Genomic DNA, 25,311 nt, shown 5'->3' with positions numbered 1-25,311 from the left:
GATAAGGACAGACAACACCACAGTCATGTGGTACATCAACAAACAGGGAGGCACTCATTCATACCCCCTATGCCGAATGGCTCTGGACCTATGGAATATGGCTCTGAGCTACAACATTCAGTTACAGGCAATATTTGTACCAGGAAAAGAAAACATTCTAGCAGACATGTTAAGCAGAACTACCTCGGATGTTCACAAATGGATGCTACACCCGGACATCTTCAAGGCCATCACAAAGAAATGGGGAATGCCACAAATAGACCTATTCGCATCCCCACTCAATCACCAGCTCAAGAAATTCTGCACAAAGACATACCACCCACTTGCTTGGAAGGTGGACTCTCTATCCTTCAGTTGGAAAGGCCTGACAGCATATGCATTTCCACCTCTTCCTTTGATGCACAAAGTGCTACTGAAAATCAAAGAGGAACATCCAAGGATAATTCTGATAGCTCCAAACTGGCCAAGACAACACTGGTATCCATTGCTGAGGAGCATGTCTTGGGGGGGGGGAAAGTGGACACTACCCCTGATTCCTTTGATGTTAACTCAGAGCGACTACAACATCATGCATCCAAACCTGAAAACTCTGCAACTGACTGCCTGGAATATTACATAAGAGCAACTAACCCAGATTTATCCCAAAGGGTTAAAGACATTATCCTTGAGGCCCGCAGACCTTCAACAAGAAGGAACTATGCAGGAAATGTAAAAGGTTTGTCATTTGGAGTACTGAAAGAGGAAAAGATGTGTCAAAGATAGATATTGCCAACATCCTGGAGTATTTGGCAGAGCTTACAGGCCTGTCCTATTCCTCCATCAAGATACATGCATCAGCTATTTCTGCAGAATACAGCTTCGATCCCCCTGTCTTCTCACATCCTCTACTCAGGCAGTTCCTCAGAGGAATCAAGAATGTAAAACCTCCTAGGAAACCACCATTACCAGCATGGGACTTGAACTTTGTGCTAGAAAAATTGACACTCCCTCCATTCGAACCAGCAGCAACAGCAGATCTTCAACACCTATCCTGGAAAACTGCTTTCCTACTGGCAATTACTTCAGCAAGAAGGGTTTGAACTACAGGCCTTAATGGCAGTACAACCCTTCCTAATCTTCCATCAAGATAGAGTGTCCATGAGAACTAATCCTACATTTATGCCTAAGGTGGTATCCAGAGTGTCTCTAAACCAGGCAATCCACCTACCTACCTTCTTTCCCAATCCACAAAACAGGGGGGACAGACTGCTGCATACCTTGGATGTACATAGACAGTTGCGCTACTACCTGGACAGAACCAAGGGCAATAGAAAAACTGACCAGCTTCTAGTAGCTTATGCAACAGGAAGGGAAGGAAAAGCAATTTCCAAACAGACAATCTCCAAGTGGATAGGAAATTGCATAAGATTCTGTTACTCCTACCATGGAAAGCAAATTCCACAGAACATAAGGCCTCATTCTACAAGGGCTACAGCCACTACCACAGCTTTCTTACGAGGAGTGGCTACCAAGGACATTATTGAGGCGGCTACTTGGACCTCCGTGCATACATTTGCCAAGCATTATAACTTACCTCTATACTCTAGATCCCGAGCAGGGTTTGCCACTGCTGTTTTGCAAGGATCCTAACTACACCATAATTCTTCTTCCTCCTCCCCTAGTTTGGCTATGGTATTCTACCCATTTGTTAGGACTGCAGATGCATCCTTGAAGGACATAGTACAGTTTTGTACCTACCATAAATGTAGATGTCCGAACAGGATAGCATCTGCAGTCAGGATTACCCACCCTCCTTCCCCTCTGTGGTACTCCTAGGGTATTTACCCTCCTAATAGCTAGCTGGGGGGGGATCTCTTATGGTGTATTTGTTTGTATATATGTACATACATGCTTATTTTTTGTGTTTGCCTACTATTTTTTTTGGAAACATTGGCATTTACCCAAAATTTAGCCTTCCAAAAGGGCAACTGGCATCTGGGGCAAGAAACACTGGGGAAAATGGCGTCGGCTGATGCTTTTATACCCGAAGACCAGCAGAGATGACGTCGGGTGAAGTGCGACACCAGCCGAGGCCAGACCCAGACTTTGGAATCCGGCCGACCGAAGGGCTGCCTGACGACAGGACAACCCATTTGTTAGGACTTGCAGATGCTATCCTGTTCGGACATCTACATTTATGGTAGGTACAAAACTGTACTTTCCCTGATCTGGTGTAGCTCAACTGTAAGTTGAGTAGCAAAAAAATTTAAATAAATAAATTAAATAAGACAAACAAAATAGAATACCACATGCAAAGTGCTTCAGCTTTGACAGCCAGTACAGTATTGTTTGCACTACCACGTCAGAATGTGCCCCTAACACTTTGTCCTGGGATAGCCTCCCCTTTCACCCCACCCTAGCTGTGCCTCTCTTGTCACTTTAGAAAAATATGAGCATTTGTCAGTAACTGTCCATTCGGATGTAGGGATGGTATTGTAACTTGCTAAAAAGTGGCAGTTATGGTATAGTTATCATTGTCTCTTCCACATGGAAGGTTTGGACATGCTGTTTTGTAGTAGGACTGTCATTAGTTTAGTTGGTTACTACTCCTGTCCATAGTTTAGGACTTCAGGTTTTGGAAGGGTGTGGGACTGTTCCTGTAGCTATGAACCATTGCAGTAAATGTTTTAAGTGCTAAAAAAATATATGATTAACAGCTCTTCAACAGGATATTATTTATTATATCATTTTGTCCAAGAAAGTCTCCTTTTTTAGGAGATTTTGCTTTTCATTTTGGTTTCTGAGGTTGGCTACTGCTGTTTTAATTGCTCTATAAACATTTTTGCTAGTATATAATTTATTTTATTATGTCTTCATTTCCTAACAATCTCTTTCTGGAATGACTTTTAATCCTTTAATCAACTCCAGCCAAATACAAACCTTTTCATAGGCATAGATTCCAGTGTTTTCACCAGTCTCCTAGCTAGCTAAGCTATTTGTAAAGTAAAAGTTATATTCATCCTGTAAGCTCTTCTTGTTAATCTATAAAATTATTCTTTGTTTGCATAGGTACCTCAGTCCAGTAGCTTGCCAACAGTTTTATCACAGATTGGAGAGCATTGTCATATTGTTGGTTAAAATTTCCAGTTCTCACATAACTTCCTGTTTAGTTATGTTTAATAATATTTGAAGTTAAGAGTTGGTTGCTGTGGAATCACATTCTTGTTTTGATGTAAGAACTGTCAAATAGCTTACCATTGTATTTCTTGGTTTAATTATATAATCTTTTCAATGTGTGTGTTTTATTAGCTGAGGTACCTGGACAGCAGGGAGGATGAACAGATTCGAGGAATTACAATGAAGTCTAGTGCCATCTCCCTGCACTTCAGTACAGGTAAGGGAGGAAATGTTCTTTTGATTAATTAATTAACATAAATCATAAATGTCTTGAAGAAACAGTCATGAAAAGGTGTGTGTGCACAAGGCATAGTGTCTGTGCTATTAAACTTGCCAGCCTCTAATATGTGCATTTATATGTGCATTGGGTAAAGGGTTGTATACAAGTATTCATACAGAACTGTTTCAGAGTATGCAATAATCTCTCTTATAACAGGAAAATAAGAAAATGCCTATTGGCTAACAGCCCTAATATATGTGGTTATTTGCAACCATTTATAGTGTATGGCCAGCCATTTTTTTCAGTCTTTATGTTTAAAATTATTGCTTCTAATTAGTTTTAAATTATCTCACTATAGTTTGCACTGTCTGGTTCTGCCTTTTTACTCAGTTAAGTTCCTAGTTTGGTGCCATCCTGTGTCAGTGATGTACTATAGCATGACTGCCATAAAGAACATTTCATTATAACCCTTTTGTTCATGCATTTTTATGCCATGATGTGAATATCTTTGTTGTACTGTATTAATGACATCATTACAAAATTTTGTTGAGGCTGTGATTGACTTTTGCAATGCAAATACGAATGCTGCTCCAACGCTATATCTGAATGTGCAGTCTGTCTGGGTGGGGTCTATTTTTCCATATAATTTTGCAGGAAAAAGAAATGTAATACATTAAATCACTAAATTCTCTCTGCCAGCCCCCCTCCCCCACCCCACAACTTTATCTTCTCATCTTTCCATTCACTGTAAAGAAATACTGTATCCATAATGTGCCAGAATAAGACAGATGGGATATAATGCATAGGTGCTAAGATCCTCAGAATTAAAGCTGACCCTTTGCAGGCCTGATTACAAGTACCACACCAGAAATGTGGCTAAAACATATTTTTGACACGGAGGTATATATTTTAAGTTATGCTCCTGTAAGAAAGCCAGTACAAAACTGCATTTTGTGCAGTTGTCTTGTGAACAGTTGTTTATATTCCTGCAGTAATGCTAACCAACCATACCAGGCAATGGCTAGCAAATTCATTGTTGTTATATTTCATTTGTCATGAAATAAGCAGGTGACAGCCTGCTGCATCTACCTGTAGTCTAAGCATGCTTCTGTTACTTCCACTGGATGCATTCAGGTGAGAGGAAATAAACACCAACACAGAATTAGCCTTGCTCTGTGACTATATAGATGGTTTAGATTTAATTCTGTTAAGTGTTAATCCTCCTGGGCCAAGTGCTGCTTTACATGGGACACCCAGGGAGAAACGTTCTGCAGTAGAAACTTTGGGTCAGTGTTTTAGAGCAGTCTGTCACAGTGAGTAGTATTTTTGGGGAAATGAGAGGTACTCTTATTAGAGAAAAACTAAGCCACCACTAGGAAACTCTACAGAGTTCACCCATATAGTATCCAGAAGCAAGACTTGAACTTCAGACCATAAAACTGAGAGGGAGTTATCCCTCTCTGTTTTGCAAACTGTGTCAGCCAGAGACTAATATGCTATGCCTTCCTCATCTAAACTACATGGGTTATCCAGTCAGTATCATTTCATACTAATGTGGATAAAAGTACAGAAATTGCAAATTGCTTGGACTTGCTACATACAAAGTTTACCTAGCAATATCCAGGGAACTGAAGTCATGTCTGACTCATTGAGTAGCTACTCCCCTGGTTTTTCAGGTCAAAAATGTATATACGTACAGACTCTTTGCAAAACTATATAGGTGAGCAAAACCAAATCAATTTTAATTTCAGGATCTACCTTGGTGAGTGCTGTGACTGGGTTAATTCTCTGCCTCTAGCAGTGGTAATTTAGCATTTTGCTTAGAGGATGTTGTGTGTTAAAAATCAAGGCTTGCCCACACCAACATCAGACTCTGACGAAGTCTGTTAAATTTCAGATTAAAGTGCTCACCATATTGTGTTTATCCTATATTCTTATTAAAGTGCACTTTTTCCCCCAGACTGTTGGTGTGGTCAAGCCTTGATTTTTTTTCTTGGTTTATGGCGAGTTATGAATTTTGAATTGTGTGTGTTACACCACAGTATGCATGCTTATTCTAGTGCATGTTCATAGGTAAGTACTAGGCTAGCTGCCCTTGAGGACCATTTTCAGCCTAGTTAATTTCCATTGATGAGAATCAAACCCTGTACTTGCTTGTCCGTGAGGTAAACACCTTAACCATTATGTGAACCTTCAACCCTGCCATGTAGAAAAGCATGCCTAGCTCATGAATTCCCACAGTTCTTTTCTTTAGCTTGCATAGTTCAGGTATGTGGCCTCATAATTCTTAGTGAATGCTTTCATGCCTAGATACATATTCACTGAGTGTATTTCTGGCTATCCAGTTACTAGCTAAGGTCGAAACTGTCATTGCCTTTTTTTCCTCTGGGGAATGAGTACAGTGTGAGCACTGCCTTAAGTGCCATTAGTTTAACACTCCCACTTGGAGACACTAAAGGGAGAAGCTTTTAACCTGCCTTGCCATCATGAAAAATACAGAGGTTGCATGAAGATTGATAGGTTACTGTTTCAGTCTCAGGTCTTCAGTAGACCACTGTCACAAGGACCAAAGCTTGAAAGTAGTCCAGACCCCAAGCAACCTGGAGGCATGTCTCTTACTGTAGTTGCCTTGCAAGACCTCCTGATGCTAAGTTCATTGTCAGTAAGTGATAGTTTGAGCGTGCTGTAGTTTTCAGCTTCAACAGCTGGGTTGTCCTGCACCACAGCATGTTAGTTCAAGGCTTAAGCTTCAGGGAGTTGCTTGATGTATGGTGGGATTGTGAGTCATGGATGTGGAATGAGTGCCAGTACTGAATCCTGTGCAGGTTGCTCCCACTGCATGTCACCCTTATTGGGTGCACACTCCTGCATCAGATGTTCTTTATATGGATCACTGTTACAATAGCCTAAATTATGAGTTTTATTCTGCTAACAGTTGGCCAGCTTACAAAGCTTCAGAGCATTGTCCACACCCCCAAACCATTGATCAATGTGCTCTGAGCTCACTAAAAGTCAGGTATGGGTGCTAAGCCCCTCAGAGCTTTCCTGCTGCCAAAGATGGTGCTCTTCTGTGGGCTTTCAGGGATCAGTAGTCAGCTAACTCTGTTCTGTTGCTGAGCAGATAAATTCCCTTTGGCGAAATAACCTTCCACTGTACTCTTATTATAGAATTTGCAGGTTTTCTATAAAAATATTGATTTCAAAGGTAGGAGAATTTATTTCTAGTGACTGTCGTGTAATTTTTAATTTGTTTTAAATGCGAGCGTCACCTTTTACTTTTGTGGTAAAATGTTGTTAAAACTTACTTTAAATTAATTTTTCTTCACTGCAATTTGGTTTATTTTACTTTTGGGGGGCTAAGAAGTGTTTAAAGTGTTTGTTACTGTTTTAGTAGGGAAAAGTTACTTTTACTTTTTTTACAACTTGGGTATTTTAACAATTACGTTTGCTAAACTTCCTGGGAAACTAGACATTTTTTTAGCTTTACCATGGAATAACCTACTTTTTCCTTGGTTATTCCTCCTCCTTTTAACTACAGAAACTCTGCTGTGAGCAAAGCTTATTCCAAGGACCACTCCTCTTTTACTTGGGTCCTGCTGGTGTAGTACATGCAGCTACCATGGTTTAGGGGGATACGACACATTCTTTGCAGCTGTTGGAGTACTCTTGGTGGGCAAGGGAGAGACGCTTGTTATTCCTGGGAGAAGGGGCACAGCATGCTACTCTGTCTGGCCCGAACGTTGTTGCCATCCCTAGGGAAGTTTTTCCTGATAATAATGTTTCTGTTTTTTTCACACATTCCTGACAAAAAGAAACAAAAATTTAAACAAAATTTAAACATATGTTTTATACTGACTCACTTCTCCTGGACAGGAATAATTTATCAGGCTTATTTCAAGGTTTAGTGCAGGCCCTTCAACCTTCCTGTGTAACTATTTCTGGTAAAAGAAAAAGGGGATTCCTCATTTTCTGAAGAAATTTAAAAAAAAATGAAACTCAAAATGATTGCTACGTGCAGATTGTGTTTCGTCTCCACAGATTTCTGACTCTGATCCTGAGGAGAATGTGGCTTTAGCAAGCCCCTTTCAAGGGTCCCTTTTCTCTGCAACTATTTCGATAATGAAACTGATATTTCAATGGGAAAATAGTGATGTTTCTTAGAACCCCAGGATGTATTATGATTTATCGTGACTGGAATTCCAGAACCTTCTCCTATTCCTTCTGTTCTTTATACTCTGGGGGAGGTTTGTCACAGTCTGTATTTTGTTTGACAGCCAGCCTTGATTGCTTATGTGTGTCAAGTGGTTACCCACTCTTGAAACCTACTTATGGTTTTGCTAATTCTACTTTCAGGGCTGTTGAAACTGAAACTGTTTTGAGAAGGTTTGATTGGTTGTGTTCTCAAAACCTTCCAAAAGATGCTAGAAATGAAGTTTTGATTTCTCCCTTGGATAGAAAGTTAAGTTTTGGACTACCTGCTTCAGATCTCTGTATGAAGTGGATGAGAGAGGTATGCTGATTCATGGCTTCTCATAGTTTTTCAGCCATCCAGGTTGGCCTAAGGATCTAATGCTCCCCGTGCTACTTCTTTTAAGACAAAATCAACGGTCCCAGCAAGCAGCTGGTAAGCAGATATTTAAAAAGGGCAGGGAGTTTCCAAAAAAAAAATAGAGGAATCCCCAACAATTAAAGACAATTTTAAATAAGTCTGTATGAAAATTTACAAGACCCCCCCCCCCTTCTTCCAGCAAGTCTTAAATTCTTCAAGGCTTCTTTGGAAGTGGGAGTCTCTCCCTCCTTTTTGAGGAATTCTCCCTCGCTTGCCAGACTTACTCTTTTTTCCTCCTGTGATGGAATTTGTACTCTGGCAGGGGGTTGTTAGAAACTCTTTATTCCTTTTTTAAAGAAAACTTTTTTAATCAGTTTTATTTTTTATACCAAGTTCTATATGTTTTTTTATCACTGTGGCCTTTCAAAAGATCATTTCATCACATTCTTTGATCCTCATGTCAGACTTTCTAGATGTTTTCTGAGTCTGCATCACAGTATCATTTACTCTGCATTACCCTTTGGTCTATCTCCTAATTTAAAGGTACATAAATAGTGTGTAGCTCCTGTGATAGCCTAATGCATACTGCTCACTTATTTCCATATTTAGACAACCTTTCTTTGCTGAGTGTTTTTACAAAGTGTCAGGAATCTCTCACTGGTTAAGGGATCACCTATTTACAGATCTTTTTAATTAATTCTCACATGATAATTTCCAGTGTTGTCTCTAAAGCATCTCAGTTCAAAGAGCTTTTCTTCTGCTGGAAAAAGTAGATCTATGTTTGGGGTTATTCCTGATCTATTTCTAAATAGACTACTGTCTCAGTAAGGGAATTCCTAACAATTCTGGCCTCAATGATTCTCATGATATCTGTTGCAAGACTTTCCATGGCAAAAATCGAGTAGTACCTTTAATTTGTATACCAGAATCTACATCCCTGAGCAGTTCAGTTTCCGGTTTTGTGGTTTGTGAATAGGGATTTTTTTTTTTTTAATACAAGAGACATATTTTTTGTCGAAATCCAGGTCTCCCATTCTCTTGTCTAGCTTCAACATACTCTGTCACTAGATGCCTCAGACTTTGTTTGGGAGGAGTGTCTATGGGAATAAAAGTGTAAGATCTCTGATACAGACAAGATAGACCAAAACACACACACATAATAGAGGTTGTGGAAGTTCAAGAGAGAGAGCAAGAGTTGAGAACATGTATTTCTCTCATTTTTGGTCCCTGTGAGCCTTACAGGTGTTTACAGACAACATCATGGTGATGTGGTACATAAGCGAGGAGGAATCAGTTCTTACTCTCTGTGTATACTAGCCATGTCAGCTTGAGGTATAGCTTTTCAGCACAAACTCACTCTAGGAGGCATCTTTTATAATGTTGTAGCCAAATGGTGTGGCATCCAAGCTAAGCAGGACTAGGACAGACCCTCCTGAATGAAAATTGTATTAAATTGTCTTCCAAGATTTGATCCATCTGTGGGGATCATCTTAAAAAGATCTTTTGTCTCAACTCTTAACTAATTCTTGGAGAATTTCTGCTCCAGGTCCCTATCCTTGAAGACCTGGAAGAGAGATACCTTTTCCTTTCCTTGGACAGGACATTTTCTGTGTGCTTTTCCACCCTTTCCAACTATATTCAGGGTCTTTTTGAGGATACAAAAGAACTTTCCAAAGACTGTTATAGTGACTCCCTCCTGGCCCAGGCAACAGTGGTAATTTCTTCTTTGGAAATGGCCAGGGGCAATTACCACAAACTCCTCTCAGGCTGAGATGTTTGATAGATCTCGACTGTAACAACTATGACTGCGTAGATCTTAGAATTTTTATACCTTTCTGGCGCCTTTTTCATGAGGATGTGCAGCAGATATAAAGAAGGCAATAAATCCTGCTACTAGAAAACTGTTTATTAGCAAAGGGAAAAGTTTTTTTTCTTTTTTAGTTGGTGCCAAGAAAAGAACAGGGACACAAGTCAGGGCTAGTGTTCTCTGTTAGTAATTTGTGAGAGTTACTATCCTGTGGCCTGTTTTTCTCTGCTGTCAAGATTCATCTGTTGCAAATTCAGCATGTCTGCCCATTGATCCCTCACTTTCAGTCAGTCTAATGTGAAAATGTTTTGCATATGAAGCCTCCTAGATTTCAGTTGGCTCCTCATTGGGGTATGAATGTGATGTTAGTGTAACTAAGTCTTGCTCCATTTGAATCAGCTCATCAGGCCGTCTTGAGGTTCTTCACATTTAATACAATGTTACTAATTGTTCTGACTTTCTGCAGAAATATGTGTGAGTTGTAGCCTCTTATAGCGGATCACCCTATTCTAATTTTCCACAAAAGTAGGATATCATTTAGAACTAATCTTTTATTTAGGCATATAATGATATCTGAGTTATCTTCTAGCCAAAATATCCATCTTCCTTTCTTCCTTCCAGAGTCTAATTTGCGGGAGTTGGGAAATTTCTTACCTTGGGCACCCACAGATAATTCTGGTATTTATTTTTCAGAAAAAGTCTTGTAGGATTTATGATCTGTTCTTTTCTTGTACGAAAAGGGGCAGTCTGTTTCAACAGACTGGGCATTGGTTTCATTAGTGGCTTTTTGGAAAAGGATGAATTCTAAAAAAATTTTCTAGAAGTAACAACTTGGTTCTCAGTGCAAACTTTTATAAAGCTTTATAAACTAGATTCCTTCTCAGGTCTAGGACAGGCTTTGCTATGACCTTTCCTTAGGGGCTCCTGAACCATCTTCCTTCCTCCCAAGCCATCTACCAATGTAGTTTAGGCTATTGCAGTAGTGATTTGTATGAATTATATAGTATTGTTGTGTATGTAAGCTTTCCATGACAGTAGATGTTCAAATGATCACTGCAGTAGTCAATCCCCTTCCTGTTTTTGTATGTTTTATAACACGGTGTGGACGTTTATTATTCCTAGCATTGTCCTTCTCAGTGCTTTAGCTTCCCTCTCTGTTGGCATGAAAGCTTTAAAGTACTTGGAGACCGTACCTGACTTTTACTCAGCTTAGCTCAAGCTGACAAATGGTTTGGGAGTGTAGAAGGTGCCCTAAAGCTTTGGAAACTGTCTGGCTGTCTTATCTTTATGCAGCAGTGATCATTCGAACATCTACTCTAACGCTAACTTTACTTGCACAACTCTACTTTCCCACTTGCACAGCACCCAACATGTGACAGTCATTTACTCAGACTTGTGTGTGATGATGCCTTGAGCTGGGGGTGGGGTGGTGGTACTCCCTGTCTCTCAAGCCAGCATAAAGAATCTGATGAAACTGGTGACTGCTGTTTCTGAGACTGACAAGGATAGTGAAACCTCCTATCCTGCACTCCATTCCCCCCCATGTGCCCCCTTCTTTGGTCAGACCTCATAGGTAGATATGTCTTGGCTTTGATTCTTAGTCCCCCCCCCCAGAAATGCTAACGGTTCATCCGGGCAATCAAGTGGAAGAACCTTGGGCAATGCCACATATGAAACTGGTTATCAGGTATGTTGTTCTGTCTGCTTGGTAACGCTATGATTCTGCTCTTGCAGCCTTCAAGGAGGCAGATGCCCTTCACAGGAATTGAGATGATTGGAAATAGTATTTTGCCAGACATTCTTGTTGATTCTTTAGTCTTCTTGTTGGTCCAGCATAAACTGCAGTGACCACGTCATTTTGCTTGCCTGCCACCAGGGAATCCAGAGATTCAGATAAATGTGGCAAAAGCATGTTCCTTTATCATAGTGGCCTTAAGCTTCTCAGCTGCTTATCTTACCTGCCCTTATTCCAATCCAAATAAGGCCCTGGAAAGCGTGCAGCTTCCTTGAACCTATTTTGATGGAGGATCTGATTCAGACCCCACTTATTGCTGTCATGTCTGCTTTAAACTTGAATGTGGTGATACTATGTCTAGGATGACACATTTTGATATGTCCCTATAAATAATGGCAGGGCTGAGACTGTCCTCTACCAAAGAGAAACCTAGAAATAGCATTTTAAATAGATTCATAAGTTCAGGATTGCTGTGTTCTAGGTCAGTGACATTCAATGAGCATAGATTCCTTGATATGAAGTGCAAACTCACCAAACCATTGCAGTTTTCATTTTAAACTGTAATGAATATGTTATCGGTCCAATATTCATCAAATGCTTGTTCTGACGTCTATGGGATGACTGTGTAAGAATTTATTTTAATAGCATTGTTTAAAGTGGTCATATACTTTTCGTATCTATGACTAAAAGATTCTAAGCCAGTGTATAATGGAACCAAAAACAAGTTTTTCTGTCCTTCATTCTTCAAAGTATTAAAATATAATGGTTTACACCTTATAAATCCATCTTTAATGTTGTAAAGCTTTATTGTTTGTTCAATTAGCCTTATTTTTTAATAGTGCTAGTCTATTAATAAACTTCTTTGGAATTACTCCAAAAGATGTCCCTCAGTTTATGAATAGAAGCATAAACTTTAGTAGGGTTGGTCACATTATGATTTTATGCAAGTTGCACAAAACCATAGCATCCCTAGAGCTAAAAGATATGAATGGCAGACCTAATAACTTATTTACCTTATTCTTCAGAAAAAGGCTTGACCTAAAGTTTGCATTATGTCGGATGATGAAGCTTAAAGGTACTTTCATTCTTGAATGACAGACGACTCCTTTTGCTCAAGGGATATCAGTTTTAATAAATATTTTGGTACCCATGAACAGAATATTTAAGTAGTTATTTAGGTTCCCTATATTTTTCATTTGTGTAAAGTGTTGTACCAGTTTTGTAGTTACTGTCATTTGAGAACCAGCAATGGGTATTTCTAGGAAAAGCAAAAGCAACTAACACTAGACACAATATTAATCCCTTTGGGACACCTTTAGACAGATTTACCCATTTAGAAGAGTGACTGAGCTGTTCTGTCTTGCTTCCTCCTAGATAACCAGTCTCTGATCTGTCTGACTGTGGCTTTAGTTTACCTTAGAATGGTTTTAGTTCATTAGTAAGTACTATTCAATCAATCTACTGATCATTTCAAGCCTAGCCAAAAAATCCCTATAGAGAACTTCCCTCTAGACTGGAGAAAATTTGTGGCTGTCCATGAATTTTTTTTTTTTTTTTTTTTTTTTTTTTTTTACCTTGAAGTTTGCAAGGGTCCTGTTCTGCTTGATATGTAGTGGAAGTTTGTCCCAGAGGTGAGGGACATGTTGGGATATGAATCTATCAAACCAATTTGTCTTCTTTATCTGCTGTTGAAGGTTGAGTTCCTTTAACATTACTTCTGCAAAGGAATAGGAGATCAAATAGGGTTGGAGCTTTCATGGCATAAAAGCTGGACATGAACCTCTCCAGAAGAGTCTGCAAGAGGCTGTATAGAAGAGTCTGCAAGAGGCTGCATACAGAGAAAGGGCTGCCAGTCTCTTATGGCCACTGATCTTTTTAGTTATGAATCTCCAAAGTCTCTCAAGTTGTGTGATCTAGTTAGATAAATGCATGCCAAAAGGTGCATTATATTCGTTAATGGGTCTGATAACATATGAGTAAAGGGGAATTAAGAGTTCTTGGAGTCTAGCAGAAATGCCTTTGGTAAGTAGATTGGCCATATAGAAAGCATTCCCCTGAGTTTATTTGTTACAGAGACATTTAGACATTCCCCTGAGTTTATTTGTTACAGAGACATTTAGACATTCCCCTGGGTTTATTTGTTACAGAAACATTTAGACATTCCCCTGGGTTTATTTGTTACAGAAGCATTTTAGACATTCCCCTGGGTTTATTTGTTACAGAGACATTTAGACATTCCCCTGGGTTTATTTGTTACAGAGACATTTAGACATTCCCCTGGGTTTATTTGTTACAGAGACATTTAGACATTCCCCTGGGTTTATTTGTTACAGAAACATTTAGACATTCCCCTGGGTTTATTTGTTACAGAAACATTTAGACATTCCCCTGGGTTTATTTGTTACAGAGACATTTAGACATTCCCCTGGGTTTATTTGTTACAGAAACATTTAGACATTCCCCTGGGTTTATTTGTCACAGAAACATTTAGACATTCCCCTGGGTTTATTTGTTACAGAGACATTTAGACATTCCCCTGGGGTTATTTGTTACAGAAACATTTAGACATTCCCCTGGGTTTATTTGTTACAGAAACATTTAGACATTCCCCTGGGTTTATTTGTTACAGAAACATTTAGACATTCCCCTGGGTTTATTTATTTGTTACAGAAACATTTAGACATTCCCCTGGGTTTATTTGTTACAGAAACATTTAGACATTCCCCTGGGTTTATTTGTTACAGAAACATTTAGACATTCCCCTGGGTTTATTTGTTACAGACATTTAGACATTCCCGTGGGTTTATTTGTTACAGAAACATTTAGACATTCCCCTGGGTTTGTTTGTTAGTTACAGAAACATTTAGACATTCCCCTGGGCTTGTTTGTTACAGAAGCATTTAGACATTCCCTTGGGTTTGTTTGTTACAGAAACATTTAGACATTCCCCTGGGTTTATTTGTTACAGAAACATTTAGACATTCCCCTGGGTTTATTTGTTACAGAAACATTTAGACATTCCCCTGGGTTTGTTTGTTACAAAAACATTTAGACATTCCCCTGGGTTTGTTTGTTACAGAAGCATTTAGACATTCCCCTGGGTTTGTTTGTTACAGAAACATTTAGACATTCCCCTGGGTAAGTCAGTAGTTACTAATAATGGGAAGATTATTTTAGGCAATAACAAATTATCTACTATTTTAGGTAATTTTTGTATATAAAAAATCTAACTCCATTAAGAACTTGTTAGTAAAGAATGAAACTTTGAAATTTATGCCTGCAACAAATAAACCCAGGGGAATGTCTAAATGTCTCTGCAACAGATAAACCCAGGGGAATGTCTAAATGTTTCTGCAACAAATAAACCCAGGGGAATGTCTAAATGTTTCTGTAACAAATAAACCCAGGGGAATGTCTAAATGTTTCTGTAACAAATAAACCCAGGGGAATGTCTAAATGTTTCTGTAACAAATAAACCCAGGGGAATGTCTAAATGTCTCTAACAAATAAACTGTAAATGTTTCTGCAACAAATAAACCTAAATGTTTCTGCAACAAATAAACCAGGGACTGTCTAAATGTTTCTGTAACAAATCTAAATGTCTCTAACAAATAAACCCAGGGGAACGTCTAAATGTCTCTGTAACAAATAAACCCAGGGGAATGTCTAAATGTCTCTGTAAAAATAAACCCAGGGGAATGTCTAAATGTCAAATGTCTCTGTAACAGATAAACCCATTGGGAATGTCCAAATGTCTCTGTAACAGATAAACCCAAGGGAATGTCCAAATATAAACCCAGGGGAAAGTCCAAATGTCTCTGTAACAGATAAACCCAGGGGAATGTCCAAATGTCTCTGTAACAGATAAACCCAGGGGAATGTCCAAATGTCTCTGTAACAGATAAACCCAGGGGAATGTCTAAACCTCTCTAACAAATAAACCCAGGGGAATGTCTAAATGTCTCTGTAACAAATAAACCCAGGGGAATGTCCAAATGTCTCTGTAACAAATAAACCCAGGGGAATGTCCAAATGTCTCTGTAACAAATAAACCCAGGGGAATGTCCAAATGTAGAAGAACAACTTGCAGGACACCAAACTGTACCACGAACTTCAAAGAAAACAACGAACCAGTGAAAATCACACTTTATTGTCAATAGCGCCTTGGCTCACCAAAAAGCCTTCAAGGAGTAACAAATCACATATATCCAAGGTATATATAGCACTACCAAAGTTAATTATTCAGTTAAACATTCAATTAAATATAAAACTAATTGTCTACTTAAAAAGACAGTGTATTAAATCAAACTTTTCCAACAACATTCAGTATTTAACCCTAGAGGACTCAATGTATTATATCTTAGAATAAAAATCAATTCTTTCTTTAAAAGAACATTTTTTATTCTACTCTCACTAGCTTCATTTATAATAATCTGCTCTAAAATAGCAACCTTCAAACTATCACATTCTCCATTATGATACTCAGCAAAATGTCGAGCTAAAGGGCTTTCTATTTTATTTGCTCTTATGTCCCTTAAATGCTCCAAAATTCTAACTTTAAACGTTCTTTTAGTTTGACCTACATAAAATTTTTCACAATTACATTGAATGGCATATATTACATGCTCCGTTGTACAATTAAAATGACCATTAGGTTTAAAACTATTTCCATTAATATAAGGAAAAAAATTTTTTACAAAGGGACAAACTTTACATTTTCCACATGGTACTGTTCCCTTATTACCAATTTGTTTATATATTTTCTCCCTCAGCCTAACAAATTTCGTGTGCACTACCATGTCTTTTATATTTCTGCCTCTTTTATAAGCAAAATTCAATTTCTTATTTATTAAATCATTAAGTTCTCTATAATTTTGTAAAAATTTCCAAAAATGTAAGATACATTTCTTAATGTTTTCACTATGTATGTTAAATGTAGAGACCATAAAAATCTCTTCTAATTCTTTTTTATTACTCATATTAATTCTATTATTTTGTTTTTTCCAACATATTAATTCCCTCATATCTTTTATCAAATATTTTATTTATACTCAAATTAACTAATTGTCTATCATATTGCCTTCTTATAAACATATCTGTAGTATTCTTTATTTCATTTAGAAAATCTTTTTCATCATTACAGATACGAGATAACCTTAAGAATTCACTATAAGGTAAGGCTTCCAGGATATGCCTAGGATGACATCTTGTGCCCATTAAGAATTCATTCAGGCAATCAAATTTCCTATGTATGCCTGTAACTACAGATCTAACTATAATGCCCTTTAAATTGATATCCAAAAAGGAAACATTCTCACCACATTGTATACCATCAAACATTATATTAAACCTATTCATTTGTATATCTTGTTCAAATTTCTCAACTTCAAATTTACCTCCCTCACACAAAAAAATTAAGTCATCAATAAATCTAAAATAATATATAACATAATTTTTAACAAATGAGTGGGTATAAATATATTCAAATTCCACCAATCCTATAAAAAATATTAGCATACATGGGTGCAAATGCAGCACCCATGGCTGTGCCTTGGATTTGGTGGAAAATCTTATTATCAAAGTAAAAATAATTATTCTCCAAACAAAATTTCACTAGATCTAAAATATAATGCGTCAATGGTGAATCACCCATCTGTTTATATAAAGCTTCTATTCCAAAAGAGTTTTTAATATTGGTGTATAAGCTTTTAACATCTAATGTCAGCCAATAAATATTTTCATTCCAAATCACATTTTTGATTCTATTCAAAAAATCAAAAGAATCCTGTATATAAGATGGAAGTTTCTGTGCCTCTTTCAGAAGTACTTGATGTAAAACCACCCATAGATTATGTAAAAAATAATTACTTACCGAAACAATCGGTCTACCCGGGGGATTAATCGTGTCTTTATGGATTTTAGGTAGACAGTAAAAGTAGGCTGGACTACAATCTTGAATATTCAACTTATTTTCAACATCTAACCAATAACCTAGTCTCAAGCCTCTTTGTATTAGATTCAGGTAGTTTTCCTTGGCTACTTTTATTGCCTCATCTGAAGCTTCGCAATATATGGACTCATCTTCTAATAAATCTGTACACATTTTGTAATATTCAGTATAATGCATGATAACAATTTTGTTACCTTTATCAGAGGGCTTTACTATTAAATCACATTGTTTGGAAAAATTCATTAATTCCTTCCATTCATTTTTGGATAAATTAAAACTTACATCTCTTATTTAAATGATCTATTAATGCATCAAGTTCAAAACCTACCATCACTTGAAATTTTTTTATCCCTTCATGTAACAAAGGAGGCATAAATTTATTCTTTGTACTAATTGCAGAAGTATCTATAGTGCAATATGCATTCAATTCACTAACACAAGATAAAAATTAATCATTCAAAGAAATATTACTAACTTCTAATGAATTCGTATCTGGGCTTAGTGAATTATTGAACAAATCACTTGGCCCTGCATTTTTAACAACAATACAATTAAAATAATATCACAAATGTAATTTGCGAACAAACCTTAATAGCTCTATTTTACACTCATATTTTTTCGGTAAGACTGTAGGCACAAATTTAAGTCCATGATTTAAAACAGTAAAAACTTCATCACTGATATGCCAGCCAGATAAATTAACAACTGAATTCAAAGTTTGATAAGAACAAGAATCAGTACCATCTAGTCCTTTTGTTTTCGTGCCATTGGCGTGGGGGACCTCCTCTCTGTGGTTCTTGTTCCGTATAACTTCTTTTCTGTTGTTGTTGCCTCCCATATATTTTATAGGGACGAAAATGTTCCGAAAAATAACAGTCGTCTGCTGGTGAAGGTAAAAGAGGAAAATCAGAACCTATATCACTATCACTCTGTGTTCTAAGTATATATTTCCCGTTGCTGTGAGTGTTTGTCGTACTGTCGGTTCTCTCTCTCTGGTGACCACGTCCGTTGAGATGACTCGTTCTGGAATGTGAATGTTGATTCGATCCACCAAAAAAGGCTGCACCCTTCTCAAATCAAAGTTTGATTTAATACACTGTCTTTTTAAGTAGACAATTAGTTTTATATTTAATTGAATGTTTAATTAAATAATTAACTTCGGTAGTGCTATATATACCTTGGATATATGTGATTTGTTACTCCTTGAAGGCTTTTTGGTGAGCCGAGGCACTAGAGACAATAAAGTGTGATTTTCACTGGTTCGTTGTTTTCTTTGAATGTCCAAATGTCTCTGTAACAAATAAACCCAGGGGAATGTCCAAATGTCTCTGTAACAAATAAACCCAGGGGAATGTCTAAATGTCTCTATAACAAATAAACCCAGGGGGATGTCTAAATGTCTCTGTAACAAATAAACCCAGGGGGATGTCTAAATGTTTCTGTAACAAATAAACCCAGGGGAATGTCTAAATGTTTCTGTAGCAAATAAACCCAGGGGAATGTCTAAATGTTTCTGTAACAAATAAACCCAGGGGAATGTCTAAATATTTCAGTAACAAACAAACCCAGGGGAATGTCTAAATGTTTCTGTAACAAACAAACCCAGGGGAATGTCTAAATGTTTCTGTAACAAACAAACCCAGGGGAATGTCTAAATGTTTCCGTAACAAATAAACCCAGGGGAATGTCTAAATGTCTCTATAACAAATAAACCCAGGGGGATGTCTAAATGTCTCTGTAACAAATAAACCCAGGGGGATGTCTAAATGTTTCTGTAACAAATAAACCCAGGGGAATGTCTAAATGTTTCTGTAGCAAATAAACCCAGGGGAATGTCTAAATGTTTCTGTAACAAATATAAACCCAGGGGAATGTCTAAATGTTTCTGTAACAAACAAGCCCAGGGGAATGTCTAAATGTTTCTGTAACAAACAAACCCAGGGGAATGTCTAAATGTTTCTGTAGCAAACAAACCCAGGGGAATGTCTAAATGTTTCTGTAACAAACAAACCCAGGGGAATGTCTAAATGTTTCCGTAACAAATAAACCCAGGGGAATGTCTAAATGTCTCTATAACAAATAAACCCAGAGGGATGTCTAAATGTCTCTAACAAATAAACCCAGGGGGATGTCTAAATGTTTCTGTAACAAATAAACCCAGGGGAATGTCTAAATGTTTCTGTAACAAATAAACCCAGGGGAATGTCTAAATGTTTCTGTAACAAATAAACCCAGGGGAATGTCTAAATGTTTCTGTAACAAACAAACCCAGGGGAATGTCTAAATGTTTCTGTAACAAACAAACCCAGGGGAATGTCTAAATGTTTCCGTAACAAATAAATAAACCCAGGGGAATGTCTAAATGTTTCTGTAACAAATACACCCAGGGGAATGTCTAAATGTTTCTGTAACAAATGCACCCAGGGGAATGTCTAAATGTTTCTGTAACAAATACACCCAGGGGAATGTCTAAGTGTTTCTGTAACAAATGCACCCAGGGGAATGTTTAAATGTTTCTGTAACAAATACACCCAGGGGAATGTCTAAGTGTTTCTGTAACAAATAAACCCAGGGGAATGTCTAAATGTTTCTGTAACAAATAAACCCAGGGGAATGTCTAAATGTTTCTGTAACAAATAATCCCAGGGAATGTCTAAATGTTGCTCTAACAAATAAACCCAGGGGAATGTCTAAATGTTTCTGTAACAAATAAACCCAGGGGAATGTCTAAATGTTTCTGTAACAAATAAACCCAGGAGAATGACTAAATGTTTCTGTTGCAATGTCTGTAGATATATTCATGAGGGACCCTTTATAAATTTACCCCATTTAGATAGAACTATCAGTGTACAAGGTAGATTTAACTGTAATTCTACTAATTTAGTATATATTGCTTTATGTCACTGCATTTTATATAGGTATGACTACCAGGAATTTAAATAAACGTATAAAACAACATTACTATGCCATTAGGACTAAAGACGACAATAATGCTTTATTTAAACATTATGTAGTTTGTAGTTCTTATAAAAAATTTACTTTCAGTGTCTTGGAACAAGTTTATTTATTTATTTATTGTGGCCCATTTTCAGTAGAGACCCGAGGAGAAAAGCTCCAACAATACATTTCTATTACAGAGTATCATATTAATACAAAAATAATGAAGTGAGAAACAATTATACAGAGCAAATGTTTTACATTTGTTGAGTCCATAGAAACAAGTTAAAGTTCCAAGTATGGAGAAGGAGCCAAAAAAGACATTAAAAAACATATTTTACAGTGAGATAATGCATTAGGTAGAGCAGTAAAACAAAGTAAATATATAATTCTGCAGTTTGTGTGGAATTATGCAAATACCTTATGAGAAGTGAAAGGGGGGACTAAGTGGGGTCCTCAATAAGGGAGAGTGTGGGGGGGACTAAGTGGGCTCATTGCAAGGGCAGGTCTTGGAATTGATATTTTTAGTTTGGTTTTAAAGTGGGAGGTGTGTGAAGTCAAGGGGAAGTCTGTTCCAGGCATGGGCGACAGAGTGTTTATAGAGTAGTTTGCCTATGGACTTTGTTGGGTGGTAAATATCAAGTAGTTGATTAGAAGTACGGAGGGTTTGGGATGGAGTGTAGATAGACTAAGCCAGAGAAAGAGTGACAGGAGGAGAGTTTATAAAGGATAGAGTGAAGCATGTGAAATTTGATAAAGTAGCAATAGTTGGGGAAGTTCAAGCCACTGGAGAGGGCTTAAGGCAATGCAGTGGTGTGAGTTGTATGGGGAGTTAGTAATGAACCTGGCTATTTTATGGTAAGTTTGTTGAAGTTTGTTAAGAGTGGTGGCCTCAATATTGGTAAGGACTGGGGCGGCATATAGGAGGGTAGGGAGGAGGAGGACCTGTCCCAGATATAAGTTGATTTAAGGGGTGGTAATGTAAAAAAATGGAGTAGAGAGAAAATAATCAGTATGGCAACTTAGATTGGGTGCTGACAGCTTCCCAGATCTTAATGAATTCATTAATATTAAGTGTTTTTTAACAGAAAGTAGCAAGTATGTTGGTATAGTTAGGTACACAATTTTATACACATTAAATGTTTTATTGCATTTGTTTTTATTATTTTCATTGTTTTTTAGTATGTACTGCATTGATGTATTTAAGATGCCAATTGGTAATTATCCAATTTAAATTAATTTGTGGGAGGGACATGAAATTGTATGCATATAAGCTGTTGTAAAAATGTTTGAATTTGCATTTCTGAAGAAGTCATTTTGACAAAAGTGTTAAGTAAAGATTGTTTATGCTAATTCCTGGTTGGTGTCTTCCTCTGCTGTCCCAGTGTTTGATGAATACCCTTTATCTTTTCAAATCCTGGTGCTGGGGTTTGTCAGAAAAGAGATCTTTTGGAGGCGACAACAGCTATCCTTGAATCTAGGTCTTCTGTTCTCCTTCCCTGCTTCAAAGCAGTCATTCACCACAGACACTTTGGACTTTGCGTGGGGAGAATTTTCAAGAGGGATAAAAGTGCAGAGATGTGGGACACCAAGGACAAATGCAAGTACATAAATATCAAGGAGATGCTTGCCCTGATCAAGGCAGTCAACTCTGAACCATCTTTGGTCTCTGGGACCTCAAGTGTTTAGACTATACCAGAGTCATGCAGTACATCAGCAAGCAATGGAGAACCAAGTAGTACTCCCTTTGCAGATTAGCCATATTAGCTAGAGATATAGCTTCACAGCACAATCTCACTCAGCAGGCATCCAACATTTTTTCAGAACAAAACTGTATTGCAGACAATTTGTATTGCAGACAATTTGAGCAGGACCAAAGCAGATCCTCCCAAATGGAAACTAAATCAGGATGTCTTCCATGATTTAATCCAGGTTTATGTTTCCTCTCTGAACAATCAACTGGCAAGATTCTGTTCCAGGACTCCATGCAAGAAAGCCTGGAAGACAGATGTATTTTCTTTTCTTTGGACAAGAATGTTCCTGTATGTTTTTCCACCCTTTCCACTAATATTCAGGGTACTTCTGAAGATTCAGAAGGAATCCCCCAAGATCATTGTGGTGACTCCCTCCTGGTTCAGGCCACCATGGTTCCCTTTCTTTTGGAAATGGCCAGGAATAATTGCCACACGCTTCCTCACAGACTGGTTCTAATCACTCAAAAACAGGGGTATTTGATATACCCTGACATCAGTCATCCAGTTGACTGCCTGGATGATAGGGGTCTTAATTTATTTTGGCACCTATTTACTGTGGATGTGCAGCAGGTACTAATGGAGTCAAAAAAGCCCATCCTATATTAGCAAATGAAAAATGATTTCTTGTTGGTACCATTAACATACCCAACACCCATTCAGGGCTAGTTCTTATCTGGTTTTCAAATATTTGTATGCTGTGGCCTTTCTTATTCTTCTGTTAAGGTCATTTATTGACCATTTCAGCATATCTGCCCATGGAGTCTCCTCTTTCAGTGCAGTCTTGTATCAAAATGTTCTTGAAATGGCTTTTGCGCAAGATGCCAACAGGAAAACTGGTGGCTCCTCCTTGATTTTAATTTTGTTTTAAAGAAACTAACACTTGCTCCATGCTAATCTGGTTGACTTGAGGTTCTTAACATGGAAACAGTTTTTACTGATTTTTCTGGCCTCTGGAACAAAGGCATTTGAGTTGCAAGCTCTTATGGTTAGTCATCCCTTACTCTTTTTCCATAGGGACAGGGTTTCTCTGAGAAATAATCCTTCTTTTTTGCTTAAAGTGGTATCCAAGTTTACTTTAAGTGAAACTATCCATCTTCCTATCTAAATGAGGGAGGAAGGGTACTCCATAACTTGATGTCCACAGTCAACTTTACTACTATATTGACAGAACTATATTTCTCAGATCTTCAGATCAGTTTATTTCTTGTGAAGGTAAGATGAAGGGACAACCTTTGTCAAAACAGATTACGTTTTGTTATACTCGCCATAACAAATGTATTCCAGGCACGATCAGGGCCCACTCTACCAGGGTCTTAAATTCATCTATGGCTTTTTGGTAAGGGTTGGATTCTAGAAATATTCTGGAAGCTGCTACTCTGTCCACTGTACATACTTTTCTAAAGCATTACATTTAGGTTCAGATCAAGCTTTGCTAGGACCTTCCAAATGTAGTTAGCAATGGTAATCTACCCATATAGTTATGGTTAACTGCAGCAGTGATCATTCAAACATCTGTTATGGTAAGTTCAACCTACACAACTGTACTTTCCAAATTCAGAATTGTTTTTGTGTACCTAACAAATACTTTCCTGTTTTTTATGACTTGTGATTTATGCATTTGTCTAGTTATATATTCAGTATTTGTTAAAGTAAGTGAACTGGTCCAAGGACCAGTTTTGGCCACAAACGGGGCAATTCCGTATTGTCAGTATTAAAATTTCACTGCAAAGTGAGCTTCACTCACTTCACAACGTATTACCATTGTTTTGTTGTATGTGTGCCAACATTCTCCAGTATAGAACTGCAAGTAGTTCATAATGGTTAACCAAGCCTCCCACAGAAGGCAACTCACTAGTTCTGAACACCTCACTAATGAATCCTGTAGCAAACTGGATCTGTAAGACTGGCATGCATGTTAACATGGATAATAAAAAGACCTGAAGATGCTGAAAAATCACATTGAGCATTACAGTAATCTCAACTGTTCAGTATACCAACAAGAAGCTCAAATGGATCTGGTATGTTTCTGTGTTTTTATACTATTATGGCTTCTCCTAACGCTTAAAACTACCAGCTTAGGGCAGTACTCTCTCACTTTACCCAGCCCAGGTCCTGCTCACATACTGACTCATTATCATCACCAGGTTTCTGTTGTATCAGGGAAAACATTCTCTTTGTAGCCTGGTCTGTTATAAGCCATAACTTCAGCAGATCTAAAATGTTACTGGCACTTGGGACCTACAGATGACTTTGTCTGTCTTATAAAAGCTGTGAGGGAACTCAGGATGGTATTGTTAAAGAGGCACACAACCTGATGTACAAAAAGCTTAACCTACATAATACCCCCCAATGTATTCGGTAGACCATTTTTCATAGTTGTACTTCTCAGTCCCATTGTCTCTCAGGTTTAAGTTTGTTTTTTGTCACAATTTCTTGGTTGAAATATTTTGTTTTTCAGTCCAAAATTCTTATTTGTTTGAAGCTCTGATACTTGAAAAGCCTCTAGTTTCTGCAGTTCTTTTTCTAACCAGCTTGGGTCTGTATGATTTACTTAAAATACTAGCTAAGCATTAAATATATACAGGTCTGTGCACTTATATGCACACCTTGCAGACTGTTCAGAGGAGGGATAGAGGTGGAAAGATACAAACCTATTGAAAAGGTAGCACAAACAATTATTTCGTGTTTCCGGCACAGTACTTAGCAGCTCTGTGTTTCCCTTTCAAATGTATTTGAATTTGTCACTGATGATCCTCCCATTTAGTTAGAATTTCTGCTCCCAATCAAGAAATCAGCAGTTCCATTCATTTCTCCATGTATACAGGTAGTTTGAGTCCTTTGCTATAAGGAATGCTTTGATTTATGAGCTTTATTTCCCCATCTTGTTTGGGCAGTTCCTTATGTACCAGTTTATGACATTTGTGTTGATAACGATGTTCTTCGTCTTCCATTGCTGCAGTCCTGACTATTGGGTATAGTCCGCGTCCCAGTCGGCCCGAATACCAGAGTATAAGGCTGACGTCGGTCAGGCGCATGGACGTCAGGGTACTAATGCGCATGACCGACGTCATATCCTCAGTCTTTTTTGCCGCATGGTCCGATGCAGAAGCAGTTTTGCGAGTGCAGGTTGGCGTACTGAAATATTTCCCGGAGTTTCAGACCGAAACAGAGTTGGCTAGGTACCCGTTGGGGAACATTTTGGT

General features: G+C 37.8%; 1 protein-coding gene across 1 annotated transcript in view; it reads left to right on the top strand.

Annotated features, from left to right (window-relative positions):
- The window catches only part of EFL1 (elongation factor like GTPase 1), a 1,877,823-nt gene that overhangs the window by 127,976 nt on the left and 1,724,536 nt on the right, over nucleotides 1-25,311 (top strand). The window contains exon 4 of the mRNA XM_044077803.1: nucleotides 3,289-3,373. Coding sequence (XP_043933738.1) covers nucleotides 3,289-3,373 — 85 coding nt within the window. The remainder of the gene's footprint in view (nucleotides 1-3,288; nucleotides 3,374-25,311) is intronic.

The sequence above is a fragment of the Protopterus annectens genome, chromosome 7.part0 (genome assembly GCF_019279795.1).
Source record: "Protopterus annectens isolate FY-2018-M chromosome 7.part0, PAN1.0, whole genome shotgun sequence".
NCBI lineage: Eukaryota > Metazoa > Chordata > Ceratodontiformes > Protopteridae > Protopterus > Protopterus annectens.
The sequence above is the reverse complement of the archived record's forward strand: the minus strand, read 5'-3'. Positions and strand labels throughout refer to the sequence as shown.